This window comes from Diadema antillarum, unplaced genomic scaffold (genome assembly GCF_040938485.1).
Source record: "Diadema antillarum isolate AM-2024a unplaced genomic scaffold, OU_Dant_1.0 seq00002073_RagTag, whole genome shotgun sequence".
In the NCBI taxonomy this organism is placed as follows: domain Eukaryota; kingdom Metazoa; phylum Echinodermata; class Echinoidea; order Diadematoida; family Diadematidae; genus Diadema; species Diadema antillarum.
The window spans coordinates 40,433-61,095 of record NW_027272720.1 but is presented as its reverse complement, the minus strand read 5'-3'; the positions used below and the strand labels follow the sequence as shown (position 1 = coordinate 61,095).

The following is a 20,663-nucleotide window of genomic DNA, read 5'->3' as shown; positions in this document are numbered from 1 at the left end:
TACCAAAGATACCAAAATAAATGAAGAAAAAAATTAATTAAAATTCAATGATGTAGTTTGGCAAAAAACTGAATAGCTGTAGATATTGAGTATGAATTCCTCTACAAATTGCATTTTGGTTAGAAGATGAAAGCTTTTCTGGTGGAATTTGAGGGGACTATATTTCATTGGGTACGTGTACGGAAAATGGGTGACTTTTTGAGTGACAAGAACTCGTAGTCTGGCTTTTCGGACCCCTGAACAGAATTTGAACTGAATTATCCACCCTGAGAATTTGATGGATGAAAGGGTAGGCCTACATCTAACTTATCCAGGTTAGTGAAGCTGAAACACCTCATTTCTCCCAGCTATTTTACAGAATTTTTTGAAATTTCATTTCTAACACACGTCCCTATGGGGAAATATTTATGGGTGTGAGCCCTATAGAACTTTTGTAAATGGTGTTATCATCGCACGGGCGGATCAAGGAATTCGGTGAGGCGGGAGGGAGGCGCAAGAAATATTTCTGGTGCCACTCCCGGTTTTCATTTCATTTTTCTTGTTATTTCTTTTGTTTTAACAACAAATAAACGGGGAGCGCGCCCAGTACGCTCCCTCTGGATCCAGCGCTGCATCGTTATTTGTTTATTCATTGTCATTAACCTACATATTTATTGTTTGAATAGCTGTGCTTGAACGAAGCCACATGACATGGTATTAGATATTGAGTGTGTAAGCGTGGACGAGAAAGAGACCTATTTTATATTGTAGGGCGTTCCAAGGACCAAGGAGGTTCCATAGTACATAATTATATACATGTATAACTTCTTACTTCCTTGGTGGGACTTTCCAGGTCTCGCCCCTCCCCCCCCCTCCAGTCCCCCACCCCCTCCAGTCCCCCCTTAATAAATCACTCCCCTGAAGAATTTCAAAGGCCAGGGTACACAAGAATAGACCCTCTCCCCCCAGACGTCTATACTAAATCATTGTTCATTGTTCAGCCATTGTATTCTGAATGAGACAACATTTTGCCTCTCGATTGTACTCATCTGAGTGTGGTAATAAGCTCACGTACCAGTGTAGCTGACGCAATTAAGGGCAAGGACGGAGACAGAGTTTAAGGAGAATTCCAGACGATATTCATAATTTCACATCGTGTAGAATACGTAAATTGATAGCTATGAATTTATAGATTTCTTGAGCACATAAATCAATTTTCTGAAAAAAATCCAAACAACACCAAATGACCCTGAACAAGGATAATGAAATACGGTAGATTCTCACACATTTCAGAAATGTAGCTATACAATGTATATTATGTACAATTGTAGTTCAATTACAATTTTTACGGCTTGCTTAACAAGTTTACCTATGAAGGATTTGTGCTTTCTTTCTTTCTTAATCTTTTGTTTGGTTCTTCGTTGAGCCCCCATTCTTGAATTCTTATGGTGATTCTGCCATGTCATCATCCTTGTTCACCAGTGCGATTTTCATAAATTTTGAGAACATTATTTTCCCTCATCCTGATCACTTTAAATTCAGGACTCTGTACCCCATGCAGTAACTAATATTGTCCAAATTTAAAAGTCTGAAATACGGAGGTCTCCTTTTAAAGCAAGACAGACGCAGTAGGCTAACTGCACGTGAGGTTCACACACACGCACGCACACACACACACACACACACACACGCACACACAAATAACTGGAGTATAAGTCACATCTGATGGGTTATAGGGTCGAGGTAACTTAATATTGTGGTATCTGCGTTCACTATAGAGGGCAAGGAATGAATGAAAGATAAAAAACAAAAATCTGAATACAGTCATCCTTTTTTTTACTTCTCAAAACGGCATTTTTTGTTGTTGTTTTAAACTGAAAACAAATCTTGGCAATGATTAGTGCTTTGACCCTATTCCAACTGGGGGGAGGGTCAAATTGGCCCCCCCCCCGACATTTCGCGCCACGATTCCGCAACGCGCAAAGATTTTGCCGCGTCGTTTCATTGACTTTTTTCATTGAAGTCTCCGCATATTTTGAGACTAAATTTGCGACGTCCGGGTACACTGTTCTGAAGTTACGTAATGTTTGCATATGCATGTCAACCCCAAAAACGGCTCAAATTCATGAAATCGTGTGCAAATCCAATGCAAACTGTGGTGTGTTTTTTTTTTTTGTTAAATTGATATGAATTAGATTATTTCAACTTTAAACCATTGAAATTAATCAATTCTAATGTAGATAAGCTTGAAAAAGTGCCTGCAACAAATTTTGGCAAAAAATCAATAGAAAAACAAAAGGTCGAAAAAAACAATAAAATACATCAGAAATTAACAAAACAATAAAAATCAAAAGAAATTGATTTTGATTTCCCTATCTTTTTACAAGAAGAATTGTTCGATGTGTCTTGAGGAACTCTGACACAAAGATGTAGGGATCCTTCAGTCATTTTAATGGAATTATAGATGAAAATATGATTTCATGCGTAAATTTGCATAATCAATTTACTAAAATAGAAAGCCGATATTTTTCCTTTTGTATGACCATGTAATCTTGTAGTTGACGTCCGGCTCTATCTTCAGGCAAAATTTTTGCGGCGATCGCGCGATCGGCGGCCGAGATCTGAAGGGGGGGGGGGTCAAATTGACCCCCCCCCCCCAGTAAAAACTTGGTCTCAAATAGCCTAGTTAGAATAGGGTTAACACAGCTGCTTCGTTGGAGAATTATCCAATATGACATCATGTAATCATAGCTATCAATTTTAACTCATCAAATTGCTTAACGTGTCGTATACCTACACCTCCGTCTTATAGTGTCTATGAATAAGTCACGCGTTGGTGTTCATGACTGAAAATAGTAGCATTTACATAACTTGAAATCAGACCATGGTAGACTGTCAGTTACAGGTGGGTGTATTGTGCAAAGGATTTCACTCTATCGATCACAGTTAACTAGTTAATGTAATATTGGCGTTTCTTGTCCTCCTCCCCCAACCCCACCCCCTCCAAGTATTTCAGCTTCTTTCATATGCTTAAAGGGATGGTGCAGTATTGGTGGAGATGAGAATTGGGCTTTTAACTTTTTGCGAGATAACCAAGAAAACACTTATGATATAGTACAGAACATACCATTTTACGAGGAATTCAAAGTTTATTCGGAGAAAATCGGGTCTAGAATGACTGAAACATCCAAAAACAAAGTAAAAACAAAGCGATCGTAATAAGGTGTTGTAGGTCCCACACCTTTTAGAATCGCTCTTTTTTTGATATTTTCAAAAACAATTTTCATCAAATAAACGTTGAATTCCTCATAGAATTACATTTATTTCATATTTCATAAGTGGGTTTCTCATTATCTCACAAAAAATGTCAGAAACCTGAAATTAGGTCTCAATGAAAAACTATAAGGTCCCTTTTAAGGGCTAGACTAGGAGCGATTGAAATTTCGTCTTTTCAGGTGTCAGAATTTGTGCCTGACGGTATCGGCAAAGTGTTTCTCCCAAAGACTTCTAAAATATCACCGCGAAAGACTTAACTTTGCGAGATGATACACAAGCATGTATGCAGCTGAAAATACCCTCACCCATGTGTCGAACAGTTAGCAAAAAAAAAAAAAAAAAAAAAAAAAACCAACAACAAAAAGAGAAAACAGTCAGGTGACCGATAATCACGTGATAAGGAATAATCACGTGGTGTCCGTAGTCCCGTGCATGTGAGGCAAGTGTAGGGTACCGGTGTCTGCTCCACGCGCTTCGCCGGGAAGTGGCCCGTGCCCCCAAAGGCGGCCGTATACTACATGTACACATGCGAATGGCTATGCCGCAGCTCAGCGCAGGCCGTTGGATTTTCTGGTGTAATTGTAAGCTTAGGAGAAGGCCAAAGGTTGGGCCTTTTGTGTGGTTGAGTGATTGAAAGGCTCAACAATTGAAGACAACGTACATCCGGCCTGGAATACATTTTGTAGTAGCAAAGAATTTTGGCATCCATTCCCGTCATCATGATTGGCAGGATTGGCGAATCGTGCTTGATATCCCTTGTCGTCTGCATGCAAATGGCGGCTGCTCTTTCTCACAAGCAGAATTCGATTTCTGGAGCCGCCGAGAAGCCCGCCAGCATTCTCGTATCCATGAGCGACCCTACAAGTACGAGGAGCCGTTCCGAGCAAATGACTGCCATAGCTCGGGCACTTGGTAGTCGAGGTCACTCGATCACCTATCTCATACCGGCTAACAAGGACCCTTCCTCATTAGGCGTGAGAGATTCCGACGTACGAGATTCCGGCAAAGTCGTCACTTACGACGTGGTCTTCCAACAAGCTGACATTGACAGGCTCAAAGTCAGCTACGTGTCCTCGTCTGTTGGTGTGCGTGCTGCCGGCAATTTATCCCTTGCTGACCAAATTTCTCGGCCCATCAACCCATTGTTGATTTTTAACCAGTATTTGGATTTCTTCGTGAAGAGCTGTGATGGTATTTTTAGGGACTCAGAGACATTAGGTCGCTTGGAAAGAACAAAATTTGATCTCCTACTCCACGATGCCTTCAACCCATGCGATTTCCTGATTGGAACGCATCTTGGTATCCCTTATGTTACTATGACAACATCCATCCGGTTTTACTATGTAAACGAGGCCACATACGCCATTCCTGCCCCCTCCTCGTACGTCCCGTTCGACTTCGGTCGGTCCTTCACTGATGAGATGACCTTCAAACAGCGTCTGGTCAACTTTTTGAGCTGGAACGTTGTCCGCCCAATCCTGACGTCCTACGCCTTCTCCTCCTTTGACATCATCAGGCGAAAGCACAATGTGTCCGTCGGCCTCTCCTGGACTCAGATGGCAAGCTCTTCATTGCTGTGGTTGGCCAACAGGGACGCGACACTTGATTTCGCCAAACCACTAGCTCCAAATGTGGTACAAATCGGTGGCTTATTGAGGGAAAGTTCAAAACTGCTATCACAGGTATATAAGTCTGTTTCAAATCATTGCAGTTCTGACCATCTTCTATCTTGAGTCTTGATGAAATAATCCCTATAGCAGCTGTGCAACACAGCTAGACTGGGATGGGTTGATGTAGTTGCAGTGTGTGACGGTGCATGTGTTTATACCAAGATATACAATCAAAATGTGATGCATGTTCAAGTAAAAGATGCTCTCGAACTACAGCATCCTGTTACCAACGGGAGACTTCATCCTTCTAAGATAGCTGGAAGGGCAGCCTCCGGGGAAGCAGCAAGGGTTTCTGCTGTTATAGTGTTACGGCTTGAGGTGGTAGACGTTCCATATAAGATATGTATACATTTTAACATAATGTAATTTCAACATTGCTTTTTGTTATTTTACAGGATCTTAATGAGTTCATCCAGGGAGCTGGTAACCACGGAGTTATTGTGTTTAGTCTGGTAAGTCGCCGATTCAGACTCGGCTCACTCCATTTTAATGTCATATCAATTTGCAGACAAGTTAGCCCAACAAATCATCTGCTTGATTGAAAATAAACAACTGGAAAGAATGAACGATAATTCATGATAATTTATTACCCATACTACATACATACTTATTCTTTGTTTTTCCAAATCGTATTACCGATATATTGATTATATTAGTGTAAGTATTGCGTGTAATAACAAGCTATGGGATGCTCATTTACATATTTATGCACGAATAATGTAAATGGTGATGATGCCTCTCCTCCTTAACTCCTAGGGTTCCATGGTGACATCACTCATGCGAGAGGACTTGAACGAGCTCTTTGCAGAGGTCTTCAGTGACCTGCCCCAGAGAGTGATCTGGCGATTCGTAGGACCTCCTCCCCGCAAACTTGGCAACAACACGCGTCTCATGGAGTGGCTACCTCAAAACGATTTGCTAGGTAAAAAAAAAAACGCCAAATGTACAACAGCAATGTTTAACTATTCATCAAAGGGATTTAATTTCAACTTAATTGTAAATAATCATGCAGTAAAGGTAGAGAAGTATAGTACACTATACTAGTAGTGGCAGTGAAATTGGCAATCGCATGGTGGGGGGGGGGGGGTTGCTGGAGGTCCTGTAGGGCCCCATCTCTCTCTCTCTCTCTCTCTCACACACACACATACACATCATACTACGTGTACTTTTACAGTGATGCTTATACATAAAAATAAACCCACTGCAATCCAGGTTTTCCTGCGATTTTTACCACCAGGCTCCTCCTCGAGGAGGAAGGGGGAGGGGGGTAGGAGGGGGAGTGCCCCTTGATCCTATCAGTAGCAGAAGATGATCACCCCCTCCCCTTCTTTGGGCCTATCCACCCCACCCCCCCCCCCACACACACACACACATTGAAAAATATTACCTGGGCCTTATTAGTGACGTTCATAAAAGTAAAGAAATTATGTGACAGTCATGGCAGTGATGCTAATGTATACAAGATCAAAACAGGAAAACAAATTCATGTACTGTACTTGCTACGAGGCTATACAGAATACAGGAAAAACAACAGTAAGAACTTCCCCAAGGTGAAGTAAGCATTGATTACTGTAAACCCAGAAATATTAGCGCGCATTTTGATTTTGCAAATGTCGCTAGAAGATTCGCGCAATTGAAAAACACGCAAAAGTTCTTGTGTCTACACTATTGAATGCCAGTGTCAATTTGCAAAAAAAAAAAAATCTTCCCGTGGAAAAGGCCGATGGCTCCAATTCACAAAAATCTCATGCCACAGAAATATCTTGCTTAATTACAGTTATGGGCTTATAATGTCTCATCACATGTTCAGCGCTTTGAGGTAACAATTCAGGAATTTCAGGGGTTTCCTGCAAGAACTCGCCCATTAAAAGATTAGTTGACTTTCAAAAAACCTTTATACATTTATTATTATCATTATCATTACTTATCCATGGAAGTTTCATTCGATTGAACTCTTACAAAATTAGGAGGAACATTTCCAGAATCAAGCATAGGAACAGAAGACTGGCATAATTATTTAAGTTCCTTTAGCAGTAACAGTAAAAGTCAATGCGAATTCATCTATCTTTCCTCTGTCCATTCTCCATGCAGGTCACCCGCAGACGCGACTATTGATATACCATGGCGGTATCAACGGTGTGTACGAGGCGATCTATCACAAAGTTCCCATGGTCCTTTTGCCTATCTTTGCCGACCAGCCTGCCATAGGGGCCCGGGTGTCAAAAAAAGGAATGGGCGTGGTTCTGGATCGGGCCACTCTCACCTACGCCACTGTCAAAGGCGCCATTGAGGAAGTCATCCATGACCCAAAGTATGCTGGGAGCTCGCTATGCTATTATCTTAATAGTCTCCTTGCTTTTACTTTCATGTGTGTCAGCTTTTCTGTTTCTGTACTAAGTACTTAACAATACAAGCTTATAATGCGTCTAAAGAGAATGACTGGTAGCCTAAGTTTAGCTTTGATTGGCATATCATTAAAGGATTGTCCTCTAATGGTGCTAAGAATACTGCAATACAAATGCAAATTATTGATGCATGGATTAGAAAGGTACTATACGAAGCATAGGTTTATGATTAGCTTGATTGTTGCATTGTTCCACATGGGGTTACTGCTATTGATACCAAGAGAAAACTTGTGCTGCTTTCATTTTCGAGAATGTTTTTCTGAGAGTACAGGTAAGTATACAATATGAGAAATGAAAAGGTTCAAGCAAAAACTTGCTGTTAATGCCGGAAATAAATAATTCGAAATTCACAACGTTATTAAACATGTTGTATTATCATCGGGATTGTTTGAGTGATTGTTGTTTGATTATATCAATATTTCTAGGGTTTATGTTGTGGTTTTTACGTTGTTGTTTGTTCGTTTGCTGGTTTGTGTTTGGCTCCATTGAAACAAACTCTGTTGCTGCCAGCAGTGAATAGTGCATGACATAAAGGCCCTGTCACACCTTTCCGGGCAAGCATTGCGTGCGACTTGCGAAGAACAATTTTTACTACCCGGAGGTCCCCAAAGATGACCCACAAATGACAGTACCTAGCACGTTTCTCACCCATAGTTACCCGGAGTTGCTCACGCAAGTCCTATTCACCAGCAGTCAAGTTTAGGCCCTGTCACACCTTTCCGGGCAAGCTATAGGTGGGCTTGTTGCGTGTGGGGATTTTCCAGCACGCAGGACAATTTTTTTTTTGAAGGCGGACAAGGATTTTGGGCAAGTTTCGCATGCGTCTTACCTGCTGGACCCGTGCTACTTACGTTTTACTTCCGTGTGACCTGCGTGTCAGGCGCATGGGTGGCGAGTGAGGGCTGACAACTCGGTGAAGGAATCCCTCTGAAGGAATGGCAGAAGTCCCACAGAATGTCATTATCTTAACCGCATACGGGCCGGGACTGCGAAGTTTTGGTCATGCTCAAAACTTGGCTGCGGGTAAATCAGACTTGCGTGCGCACCTCCGGGCAACTACGGGCGAGATACGCGCTAGGTACTGTCAGGTGCGGACCAATTGCTGGGAAGTCCGGGTAGCAAATATTTTTCCCCGCAAGTCAACCCGCAAGGCTTCCCCAGACACGGTGTGACAAGGCCTTGGCATGCTCAAACAAATTCCGGGTGAGTCGCGGGGGTTTGCCCGCAGAGGTACACGCAGAACACCAGTAGGAGGCCCTTAGCGGCAGCATCTCGCAGGCAACTCCCACGCAGGTACTTCGCAACTGTAACACAGGTACTTCGCAGTCTTCGTATGTCGCTCGTTTCAAAGCTCTCACGCAGGTCAACCGGAATACACGCAAGTAGCAGGTAAATAGCACGCGTCTAGCGGTAAGACGCAAGTACGGAACTCGCCAACATCCTTGTCCGCCCGCAGGAAAATCCATACTCGCAACAAGCCCGCGCAGCTTATCCAGAAAGGTGTGACAGGGCCTTCATCAGTATTTCAAACTCAAATGGGAACAATATTATGCCATTAGTGATACTGTATTTGGGTATGTGGCAGCATGTACTCGATGATGTTGCCATAAACTTTGTTGTCGCTACATTGTATCATCATTGACCCGTTGTAGTTTCATCACCATCAACAATCTCATTTTAATTGTTGTGTGTTTTTTCTTTGTCTTTTGTGCTAGATACAAGGCCAACGTGGAGCATTATGGTGCTATTCATCACCACTCGCTTGCTAGCCCGCTGGACACCGCTGTCTTCTGGATAGAGCACGTGCTGAAGTTTGGCGGGAGCCACCTACGCCTCAGAGGGAGTGACCTCAGCTTTATCGTGCTGAATTCTGTGGATGTGGTCGCCTTCGTGATCATCGTTATGGTCGTCGCAATATATATCGATTATCTTGTGCTTCGGACTTGCTGTAGACTGTGTTGCTCAAGGAAAAAATCAAAGTTGAAAGCAGAGTGAACTGGCATTGAATGCAGGTAGCTAGTTGGTGTATTTTTTCAACCCATTTTTTTGAAAGAACTCGTCCACACTCTTTGATATGTACATGCACATGACAGAGTAATGTGACGTCATAGAGACTGGAGCGAAATGCAGTATGTAAAGCATGCATGTGAAAATTCAATTTAAGACCAATCATGGGCAACCATTTCATGCGAACAAGCTTTTACCATTGACAGCACTTGTGATATCAGTTGCCTTATGATAAATGGATTTCATTCTATTTGAGTAAGAGATGGCACGAGCTCAGCTATCTGTATGTTCTTGGTATTTAGAATGGAATAATCCAAACTGCAGATGTCTTGCATAATTTTCATTTTGTGAGGGCAGATTTAATAAGTATCAAGGAATTCATTGCAACATATCTGAAAGACTTGTCGGCCTATTTAACTGACTACTGACGATGGGCATACAGTTATGTGATAAGCCATAATTGTTACTGTCGAACAGCAAACACGGCGGCGTCTGTACAACCAGCGACTCCCGTTACAATGAAGTTCTTGGAGTGGGCAGATTTCTTATCATATCAAAATTTTGTTGTACGAGAAGAAATTGAGTGTATAAAGATATACATTTGTACATGTATAGCCAATGATTTTGGGTACCTGGATTTTTACTTCCTTTTAATGAAATTTTGTTACAACCATGTTTGTTATAGCCAAAACAGTGCTAAATACCCTGGGTGTAGGAGTTCGATCAAACAAAATTGTCTGCTTGCAGAGGGCACAATATTCTCTCCCTGCTCCCTGGTAAGATGAGGCTGTTACAATGTATAGTCTGCGGTGTGTGGTGTAACTGCAGTGATAATGAATGCTAGTGTGTTCAGAGACCATGGACTATCAAGGGAGAACTGAATGTCTAATCCATTGGATGTTTTATGAATATCAATGCTGTGAGCATTTTATGTATATAATGTGGACGACTATTTGCATTAAGATTGAAATACATGTACTACGCATGTAAGTGTATATTGTATGTTTTATGTACTCTTAAAAGATTTGTGAAATCTTTTGAAACCTTTTCAGTGCAGTTTCAATGTATGTTCACGATTGCATTATGCAATTACAATAAAGTATTTCATTTAATTGCAAAACTATGTGTGTGTGTGTGTGTGTGTGTGTGTGTGCATGTTTTTAATGCATTACCTACAAGAATCATAGGTGTGAAGAGAACACATATGATTTATATCAAAGCCCCTCTCCTAACGAAATTTCATAACTTAAGGGGGAAATTCAGTCCAAATATAAGTTAGCCTGGTAAGAAAGAGTATGATATCATGAGCTCAACGGTAAAAAGTTTGATCGAAATCGGGTGAAAAATAATGAAGTTATGACAGTTTGAACTTTCGCCAATTTTTCAGGAAATAGTTCTTCAACGGTCAATATGAATATGCAAATGGAAATTGAGCATGTCATTCCCTCACAACTTGCCGTATAGTTTGTACATAAAATTTTGACATTTCCAGTTTTTTATTCAAACGTAATTATGCCTGAGGCTCAAATCCTGATATATCTAATTGATCACTGTTCTGGAGTTATTCAACCGGGAATATCAATAACATCATGTTTCAGACTTCAATGACAGAAACATTGAATTTTTGTCATTTTTGCACAAGATTAATGGAAAATTGTGAGGTTATAACATAGTCAGCTCACTCATTTGCATATTCATATCCACTGTACAAGATCTGTTTTGCGGGAATTAACAAAACTTCAAAATTGTATTACTTCCCTATTTTTCTCCGATTTCAGTCCAATTTCTAACGTTTCGTAAGATTTTACTTTTTTCTTTTATGAGACCAATTTGTTTTTTGGACTGGATTTCCCCTTTAATGATATAACATAATAATGATGATAATGATGGTAATAATAGTTAAACAACAAGTACATCAACAACAACAATAATAATAATAATAATGATTATTATTATTTATCATTATTATCATCATCATCATTACCATTTTTTATGCCTCCGCCACGAAGTGGTGCCGGAGGCATTATGTTTTCAGGTTGTCTGTCCGTCCGTACGTCCGTACGTACGTCCGTCCGCTTTCGTTTACGCGATAACTTGAGTAATATGTACTGGAATTTTACCAAACTTGGTCCAAGTATGAAATATGATGGGGCAATGATTTGATTAGATTTTGGGTGAAATCGGCCAAAGGTTAAGGTCAAATCATGAAATTGTATCCTTTACGCGATAACTCAAGATTGGATCGAGCAAATTTCACCAAACTTTGTTGGAGGATGATGTATGATGGGACAATTACTTAATTAGTTTTTCAGTGAAATCGGACAGAGATCAAAGGTCAAAGATCAAGGTCAAATCCTAAAATTTATCTGTTCACGTGATAACTCAAATCTGGATGAAGCAGCTTTCACCAAACTTGGTCCAAGGATGATGTATGATGGGACAATTAGTTCAGTAGATTTTAGTGACATTGGCAAGAGGTCAAAGGTCAAAAGGTCAAGGTCAAATGCTACAAATGTTGCCTTCCCCCATATCTATGCAATGCCCGAAGGTATTTTCTTGAAACTTGGTGTGAACATGTACTACTGCGTAAAGATTCTCCAGAGAGAGTTTCATGTCATAAGGTAAAAGGTCAAAAGGTCAAGGGTTAGGTGAAAATGTTGCAATATCACTTTTCTCGCAAATGGTTCAACGTATCTTCATGGAACTTGGTACATACGCATGTACTGTCTGGCAGGGATTATCTAGGGAATTTAGGGGTCATGGGTCAATAGTCAGGGGGTCAAAGGTCAAGGTCAACTCCTCAAAATTTTACTATTTCCCTCATATACTAGTATATGCAATGCTTGCATTATTAGCTTCAAAACTTAATACATGCATTACCTAATGGAGATTCTCCGGGAAATTTCCAGCCAAAAGGTCAGAGGTTAAGGGTCATAGGCCAGGTTTCAATGCCCCCCCCCCCCCCCAAAAAAAAAAAAAAATCTATTTTGTACCGTCATCACACTCTTTCTTCATACCTTGGAAATTACTCAATGCATAAACTTCCCCAAAATTCCCCAAATATGTGTACCTGCACTTTTAGAAAATTATAGCAAACCCAGTTCAAGACATTTCTGACAAACCTGTCATTTCAATATTTTGCCAGTTATGTGAAACTGTCATGGATTACACATTGTGAAGACATTGTACTATACGCCTATTGGGAGAACCATGCATTATGGCGGAGGCATCAGTCGCCATAGCGACATTTCTAGTTTGTTGTTATCATTATAAGTATTATTGTTATCATTATTATTGTTATCATTACAGTGATAATGATGATGATTGATAGTAATAATCTCACTTTACTAAATTGATTCTACCTTTTGCAACTGATCAAATTCCCGTCATATTCTGTATATGCAGACAGGTGCAAATATTCGTTTCAACAGGAAATCTTTCTGAAAAATATAAGACATAATACTAAAGAAAAAACAATTTATTGTTCATGTTTTTTGTAGATGTAGGAACTGAAAATGCTGCATGCCACATGTTTAATTAACGCAAAGCAAGACTACTAAATAACTGCCAATTTCCCCTGAAAAGGGCACAACTCTGAAACCATAAAAGACTTTTTTTCTATTTTGTCCTGGCAAGAAATAAAATATGTACAAGCCCCACCACCATCCCCACCCTTGGAATCGTTTGTACCTTTGGAGATGTATGTAACGCGCAAGCGTACGTTTCCATGAATGCTTGCTACTTGGCATCGTCTTTATTTGATGCATGAATGACGGCATCTCTACAATGCTCGGAGTCGAAAGACTTACAGCTCGTGCCCTCATCGAACACTGTTATACATGTAGCTAAAGAGGGCGCCAGAGAGGATAACCCGAAGACTTGTATTGTGGTCATCGAATCATCCAGGGTGGTCCAGAAGTACCGTGAGCGCAGGGCAATCGGGCAAAGCGATGCGTACGAACAGAAAATCATTTTGCTTTGTCGAATACAGCTTATGATTCCAAAGGTTTGATAATCCCAGAATGAAATGAGGTTCATTTTTCCGAAGGTTCGTCATTCCGAGGGGCCGTAATTCCGAAAATGAAATGAGGTTCGCCATTTCGAAGGTCCGTTAATCCAAAACTGAAGAAGGGTTGATGAAACAACAAAATTTATCCCGTATGCTAACTTTCTCCCCTTGTCTATACATCATCATCAGGATGAGCTGTGCATGACGTAGAAACAAGAGGCCACTTAATTCCTTTTCAAAGGATTCTGGTTATGGTAATCAGCCCCTTCCACCCTTACAGTATAACTACTCAATCGAAACGATGAACCCCCTCCCCATCCGTCTTCGCCACACCACACACAGATTATTCAGTTTTTGGAATATACATGTATATACCTTATTTCATTTTCAGTGTAAGAAATCTTAGGAATAATAACAACAATAATGATAATAATGATAATGATAATAATAATAATAATAATGCATATACCACGCATATAGCGCATAAGACATTTTGTCCCTATACTGAAGATTCTGATATGATCGAAAGCTCAGGCCCCTTTTGAATTCACTTTGAACACCACATATATATCTCTAATAGGCTACATGAATATTGTAGCCTATGTGTGTATATGAAATTATTTCATCATATTAAATGGTTCACCCCCTTGAACAGATTCTTCGAAAATTCTTTCCATGGAATTTTTGATTTTGATTGGCTGTTGAGTGTTGTTGCCATGGTAGTTACCATTGGATGGCAAAGTTACCATAATAGTAACTTTTATGCAACGGGCCCCTGGTTTGTTTGTTCATTTTCTATTTTCCGAAAGTGAAAAGAAGGTGCAAACGAACGAACCTTCGAAGTTACGAATCTAATATTTCATTTTCAGATTATCAAACCTTCGGAATGACGAACAACTGTTACCAGATTATCTTACCAGAGGACACACACACACACACACACACACACACAAAGCTTCCTCCAAAAAGTAGGAAGAGTCATTGTTGACCTCGATCATGAGGAAGTTATCCCAAGTTTGTTTATCATAGCGCCCTCTTAAATCAACAAAAGCTGAAATTTGAAAGAGAAGGCACACAAGCCCTGCCCCCTGCCAAACATGGCAACATCTCAACCCTCCTTGGGAGGTCGTCTATCTCATTTGTCAGTGCTTTGAGCAGTGAGCGTGCGCGCACCTGGACAGATCCCTGGAGAGCACGGGGCCATCTTATTGTAACAAGAGCGTGTCAAGAGGTTTAAATCATAAAGAGTATAGAAGCGCACGCAGGGCGCACTTCTTCCCTCTTTGGTTTAAATACTTAGTAGTGCGATCGAGAATCCAGTTCAAGAGAGATCGCTTGTTTAGATCGGTGGCTATCTGCAGAGTGTTCATTTTTCACGAGGTAAGTATTCACATACTAGTAACTAATCCTGTTCTTTCGTTCTTTTTTTTCGCCTTCTTCTTCTTCTTCTTCTTCTTCTTTCTTCTTCTTTTACAATGTCTTCTTTAGAACAGGGTAATCATAGCTGCGGTTATCATGTAGCTTCGTGTTTAACAACCCTTTTCCTTCAAGACCATGATATTGTTAATGTAAGAGAAGTTTGTAGTTCGCCAGACATCTCAAATTTAGGTCCCATCCTTCGGATTGATATCTGTCATATACGAAACACTGTCACTGTGCATGCCAAAAGTAAAGACTCGATCGGATGCAAACGATACATTTTGCTTTGTCAATAGATTAGTGATTTCATTGGTAGTTGAAACAGGATTATAGTCTCTCTTTATATCTCCCGCCCCCTCTCTCATATATATATATATATATATATATATATATATATATATATATATATATATGTGTGTGTGTGTGTGTGTGTGTGTGTGTGCGTGCGTGTGTGTGTGTATGTGGGAGAGTATGCCATATGCGTGTGCGTACGTATGTGTGTACTTCTCAGTGTGAACTGTATTTACATAAATTGAAAAGATATCGTAAGAAGACTATCCAGATTCTTACACGCCACAAGGATCATTATACACTATAGGATTTTTGCACGCCTGATGATGATTATTCACGTCTTACGCCTCAAAATTAGGACACGAGAAACACTCGGGTATAGAGCTAGACTGGCAATATAAGAATATCTGTTGTCGTCCTTTCATGGTTCAAATGGGGGCTCGCGTAGTGAATACATCCTTGGCTTCGGCTGCTGGGCCTCTCGCAAAATTATATACTTACTGGTCCCTGGTAACTGGCCCAGGGGTGTAGAAACTCACCCTATTGAAGACGAGAGGGAGTGTCAACACTGTATCATTATACCGCCACAAAAGACGGCTACAAGGGTTGAATAGGGCTAGACCTTGGGGATTTGAAACCATGCAAATGGAAATCGATTTTGTGCAATGGGTTTCCAATTTGGGCTTGCAAAAGGGACTCCATGATTTGAAATCATAAAAGATGCTTTTACATCTTTCTGCCAAACGAGAGAGAGAGAGAGAGATAGGGATTTATAAACAGAGAGATGAGGAGAGAGAGGGAGAGAGGGGGGATGGGGAGAGGAGCACACGGAAGCCACTCTGTCAGATTGATGATCACAGGACATGGATTTTTTTTTTTTTTGATGTTCCCGTCCAAAATATAGGAGGTTTTCCCGGCCGATTCAATTGCTCGGTCATTTGCATTCATTTTCGTCAAAGGATTCCTCAGGAATCGAAATGCTGTCACTCAAAATCGTATTTCTTCTCTAAAATATAAAATTGACTAATTTTGGCAATCGTTTTCGCATTTGCGCATTGCCGCATTCTAATTCAGTGAATGTGCATGCACGTTTTTGGCTGCGTACTCAACATCGTCTGCACTTGTTGCCAGCTCTTTTCCTAGTACTTAAATTCACATATGGGCAGGCAAACTTGTACGACATCCATTGAAGTGCATTATTTGTAGTGCTCTCCAAATACAATGTTAAAAAACGACTATACATTTTGAATCACACATATTGTAAGGATGCAAATAAGTATATTATCTTAAATGAAGATCACAACGCAACATGATGATCATAAATATATATAAAAAAAGATGTTGAAAGAAAAATTACTAACACAATAATGGTGATCTTAATGAAAATAAAATGCAAATCAATAGTGATAAAAAATTCATGTGATGACATGACGAAATGAGGATTTCGTGATTGAAGTTTACAAAACATGTTTAGCAAACGCAAAAAAAAAATCTGGATGTTCCATTAAAAAAAAATCAATGCCGATCATGATGGTGGAATTAAATGTAAAAGTCAATAATAAATTTGCTGCGCATGATCAGTCTTGCTTATTCATGAGTGTACATGCATTACGAAATTCAGTGCTCAATTGTGAAAATCGCTTTCTCAAAGACGAAATTGGAGGTGCCTGTAAGTACTTATAGTGTAGAACCCATCACACTAATTTGAATGCACAAACCTGGGGAGCATTGGGAGCATTTTCTATGAAGCGTTTTGGTCGGATATTTTTCTGACAAACAGAAATCCTTGCATCTGACTGGCTGAGAGCAAATTTGTCCGACAACTTTGTCGGACAAAATGCTTCATAAAATTCTTCCCCCCCCCAAAAAAAGATATATATATATATATATATATATATATATATATATATGTAAAAAATCCATGCCCAAATTGAAAGTTATCCACCCCCCCCCCACACCCTTCCCACCACACACACACACGCATCTGTTCATGTAGAGTAGAGTGTATAGACAGGCTTCACCACAATGATCATATTGTAGTTCGGATAACTAGGGAGGTGGAAATCCACCTCCTGGGATAACGGTATTGGTCTGTAATGAGCAAGACAGCCGTGTGTGTTCCACCTCCCTGGTATCATCATGGTAGTGGCTCCATGGTATCATGTAGCCAGGAAATGTCAACTGAAAAAAAAAATAAAGATGATATCCTTTGGGGTTAGTAGCCACCTGTAAATCGATTCCGCTGGTCTACTGAACGCTTGCTTGGATAAACCCACACGACGTATAAAACATAAGAAAAAAAAATCCAGGCATAATTATACACGCACACTCGCACGTACACACAGGCGCATTTTGATACAACCTCGCACTGTGCCCAGGGGGATGGGTACCTTCCGTCTTTCTGATCTCACCATGCAGACATAATATAGAGAATAATAGAGAGTATAGACATAATATAGTGCAAACGTAGACGACATTTTGATTCGTTTTATTTCCTTTTGGTCTCCATTTGATACCAGATCTCTGTCTCTCGTTCATTCTTTTGACGCCGACAGTGATTACAAAGAAAGTGCAGGTTACCATCGTAACAACACGGTTGTCCTTGTCGCAAAGAACTGAACAGGTCAGTAAAAAGATATGACAAAGGTAGGTTCATCGGTAATCATCCCGAGGGAAATAGCTTTTATACTGACAGCATTTAGGAGAAGTCTTCAGGAAATGAGTTTTATTTCATCATTTCTGTCGAATTCCAGTGGCGCCTTACGAATTTGGGTAATGTTTGTTATTCCCAAGGTTCGTTAATCCGAAATTGAAATCATAAGGTTCATTATTCCGAAGATCCTCATTATTCCGAAGATCCTCATTATTCCGAAACACAGAAATTCCTTATACCTAGATGCCCGTTAATCCAAACGTTAACGTTATTTTGTGGTGTTTTTGCGAATGTTCCACATCGTACAAGCTTTGCTTTTTAGTGGACCCTCCATTTCCATTCCCATCCTGATATAATTTGTACTATGCATTATATATATAATATATATATATATATATATATATATATATATATATTCAATAAACTCATTCTTTCTTATATATTGGCTAAATAATGAATTACTGTTTATTTCTCGATTCTTCGTTATATATATATATATATATATATATATAATTATATATATATATATATATATATATATATGCACATTCGCACTGTCATCCCAGGAGGGAGGACCCCCGAAAATTCTGATTTTTAATTAAAATTAAGATTGGCATTTAGTGCATTCCTCTGTTGTGACACCATTATTGCTATATACACTGTTGGTAAAAAAAAAAGTGGAGTAATTTTGTATTGAATAAAAGACGGCCGTTTTCTTTGCGTTTAAAATTCTGTCTGTAGACAAGCTGGTATGTTATTGATTACGTAATGTTACCACATTATTCAGGTTATATGTGAACATGAGGAATGTGTTATTACGTAACAAAGTTACCTTGTGCAGACTATAAAGGCCCTGTGCAGTGGAAATATTGACCTCTTTACTGATTTTGCACCGTGTAAAGAAAGTTTATTTTTCCAAGTTTCCTGTACTGTTTGCATTAAAAATCGGTACAGAGTCCCCTAGACTGCGCCTGGTCCAATGCTGGTGGCAATGTGCGAGAGAGTGATAGCGCTTAGGTAGGACTAGGGCTACAAGCAGACTCGTGCAGGATAAATCTTAGGGATTTCACAAGGTGCAGTCTCTAAAATCGTTAAGCGTCATCGTGAGAGAGGAAATGTGCGGCCACGGAAATCACCAGGACGTCGCAGACTGACAAAAGGAAGAGATAATCGCCAACTGTTGAATCTTAGCCTCAGAAACCGGAAGTTTTCTGCAAGTCGTCTTCAACGCTTGTGAGGAAACATCATGGTCTCAAGATCGACAGTCAATCTCAGATTAATACAACATGGCTACCGACCACGGTAATTGGTTAGATGTCCACGCCTGACGGCTAGCCACAGGATACCTCGTCTCTTTTGGGCCAGGCAGCACAGGACGCTTCAACTTGGACATTGGCAACACGTTATCTTCAGCCCTTTTTACACTTGTGTTTCTTAACCCCGGACTTTCTCTGACCCAGGACTATCGTTAGTCCCGTACCAATTTTTTCAGCTTTTTACACTGGCCAATTAGTCCCGTACTATCTCTTGTCCGGGGCTAAGGAGAAAACTTACCTTTTTACACTCGTATTTCTTAGCCCCGGACTTTCCAAAGCACATGAATATTCATAATTACGCTGTGTACTGTACACGTACACGCACGCACCGGCAGCACTTGATTACCTCGTTTCTGATTGGTCAGTGAGGGTCGGACTTCGTCTCCGTCGCTTAGCCCAGGATTATTTTTTCGTTCTGTTACACTCACTTGCTTGGCACCGCAATTGCGGTGATAACCCTGCTATTTTGCAGGGCCAGATAGTACCGGACTATCGGTGGGGCTAGCCCACTTCGGCAAAAACGAGTGTAAACAGAAAGTGGGCTAAGGATAGTCCCGTACCAACGGTGGGGCTAAGGTCCCCCCCCCCCCTTAGCCCACCGTTGGTACGGGACTAAGCAAAAATTTACAAGTGTAAAAAGCCCTGTCATGGACGAGTGCCGGTTCATCCTTGACCGTAGAGATGGGAGACAGTGAGTTCGTCGGTTAGCTTGGGAAAGCCTTCGGGATGACTGTGTCTACGAGACAACCCAATGTGGAGGAGGCCCGTGATGGTCTGGGCCGGAATCTACGGAGGAAAAACGCCACTAGTGGTGCCGGTTGGCACCACTAGTGGCGTTTACTATCCAGTGAATGCCGCTGTCTACTGGGAGATATTGGAGATCCACTGCCTTCCATATGCAAGACATGTGTGTGGGTTCAATATATCCGACTGCAGGATGATAACGCTAGACCGCACAGGGCAGCTGTAGTTAGAGAATTCCTTAAGGCAGAGGGGGTTGAGCAGTTGCCATGGCCAACTTATTCGCCAGATATGAACCCCATAGAACATGAATGGGATGCCCTAGGCCGGGCCATCAACGACAGAGAGGTCATTCCTCAAAATCTGCAGGAGTTGGCAGCTGCGTTGAGGAAGAGTGGGAAGTCATACCTGTCGACGTCATCAACAACCTGGTGGACAGCCTGTCACAACGCCTACGCGCTCTAATTCGAGCTAGGGGTGGGTATACCAGGGGTGGACATACCCGATATTAGTGAAATCTTAAGAACAATGATTTAAATTTGATGTGAACTTGTCAATGGAATCACACAAAAAAAGTCATATGGAAAATTGAATGACGTTTAAATCAAATAATTATTCTTGATGAAGTTTCTTTTGTAATGTTATCAATGTTCTTTCATGCCCATAGTTTATAATGATTTACTTGTTGAAAATCACCATGAATGTGTGTAAGCGGCATGATAACAAAGTTAAGTGATTGACATACATCAAACATATTATTTTTCAATCACATTGTAATAGATATGTCGTTAAAATTTGAGAAAAAGAAATATTCCACCTTTATGACCAACAGTGTATAGATACATTTATGTTTTCTTCAGTTTGTTACTCATAATCGTAAGTACTTTGTTACTTTAC

At 40.5% G+C, this 20,663-nt stretch overlaps 2 protein-coding genes across 3 annotated transcripts in view; both read left to right on the top strand.

Moving 5' to 3' along the window:
• Positions 1–3,821: 3,821 nt before the first annotated feature.
• Positions 3,822–10,275, top strand: LOC139713837 (UDP-glucuronosyltransferase-like). Its single transcript, XM_071625544.1, has 5 exons — positions 3,822–4,937; positions 5,321–5,377; positions 5,682–5,847; positions 7,017–7,236; positions 9,046–10,275. The coding sequence occupies exons 1-5, from the start codon at positions 3,975–3,977 to the stop codon at positions 9,323–9,325; spliced, it is 1,686 nt and encodes a 561-aa protein (XP_071481645.1). The 5' UTR covers positions 3,822–3,974; the 3' UTR covers positions 9,326–10,275.
• Positions 10,276–14,655: 4,380 nt separating this feature from the next.
• Positions 14,656–20,663, top strand: part of LOC139713832 (neuronal acetylcholine receptor subunit alpha-6-like) — a 28,009-nt gene continuing 22,001 nt past the window's right edge. The window contains exon 1 of one of the 2 annotated variants that reach the window (XM_071625539.1): positions 14,656–14,726. The gene's annotated coding sequence lies outside the window, so the exon portion shown is untranslated. Of the gene's footprint in view, positions 14,727–17,641; positions 17,680–20,663 lie in introns of those variants that run through there. The other variant, XM_071625538.1, reaches the window with a different exon arrangement.

Coding starts and splice junctions, on each gene's coding strand:
- LOC139713837 (XM_071625544.1), top strand. CDS start 3,975: ATGATTGGCAGGATTGGCGAATCGTGCTTGATATCCCTTGTCGTCTGC. Junction 5,848..7,016: donor ACCTCAAAACGATTTGCTAG/GTAAAAAAAAAA, acceptor TTCTCCATGCAG/GTCACCCGCAGACGCGACTA. Junction 7,237..9,045: donor GAAGTCATCCATGACCCAAA/GTATGCTGGGAG, acceptor CTTTTGTGCTAG/ATACAAGGCCAACGTGGAGC.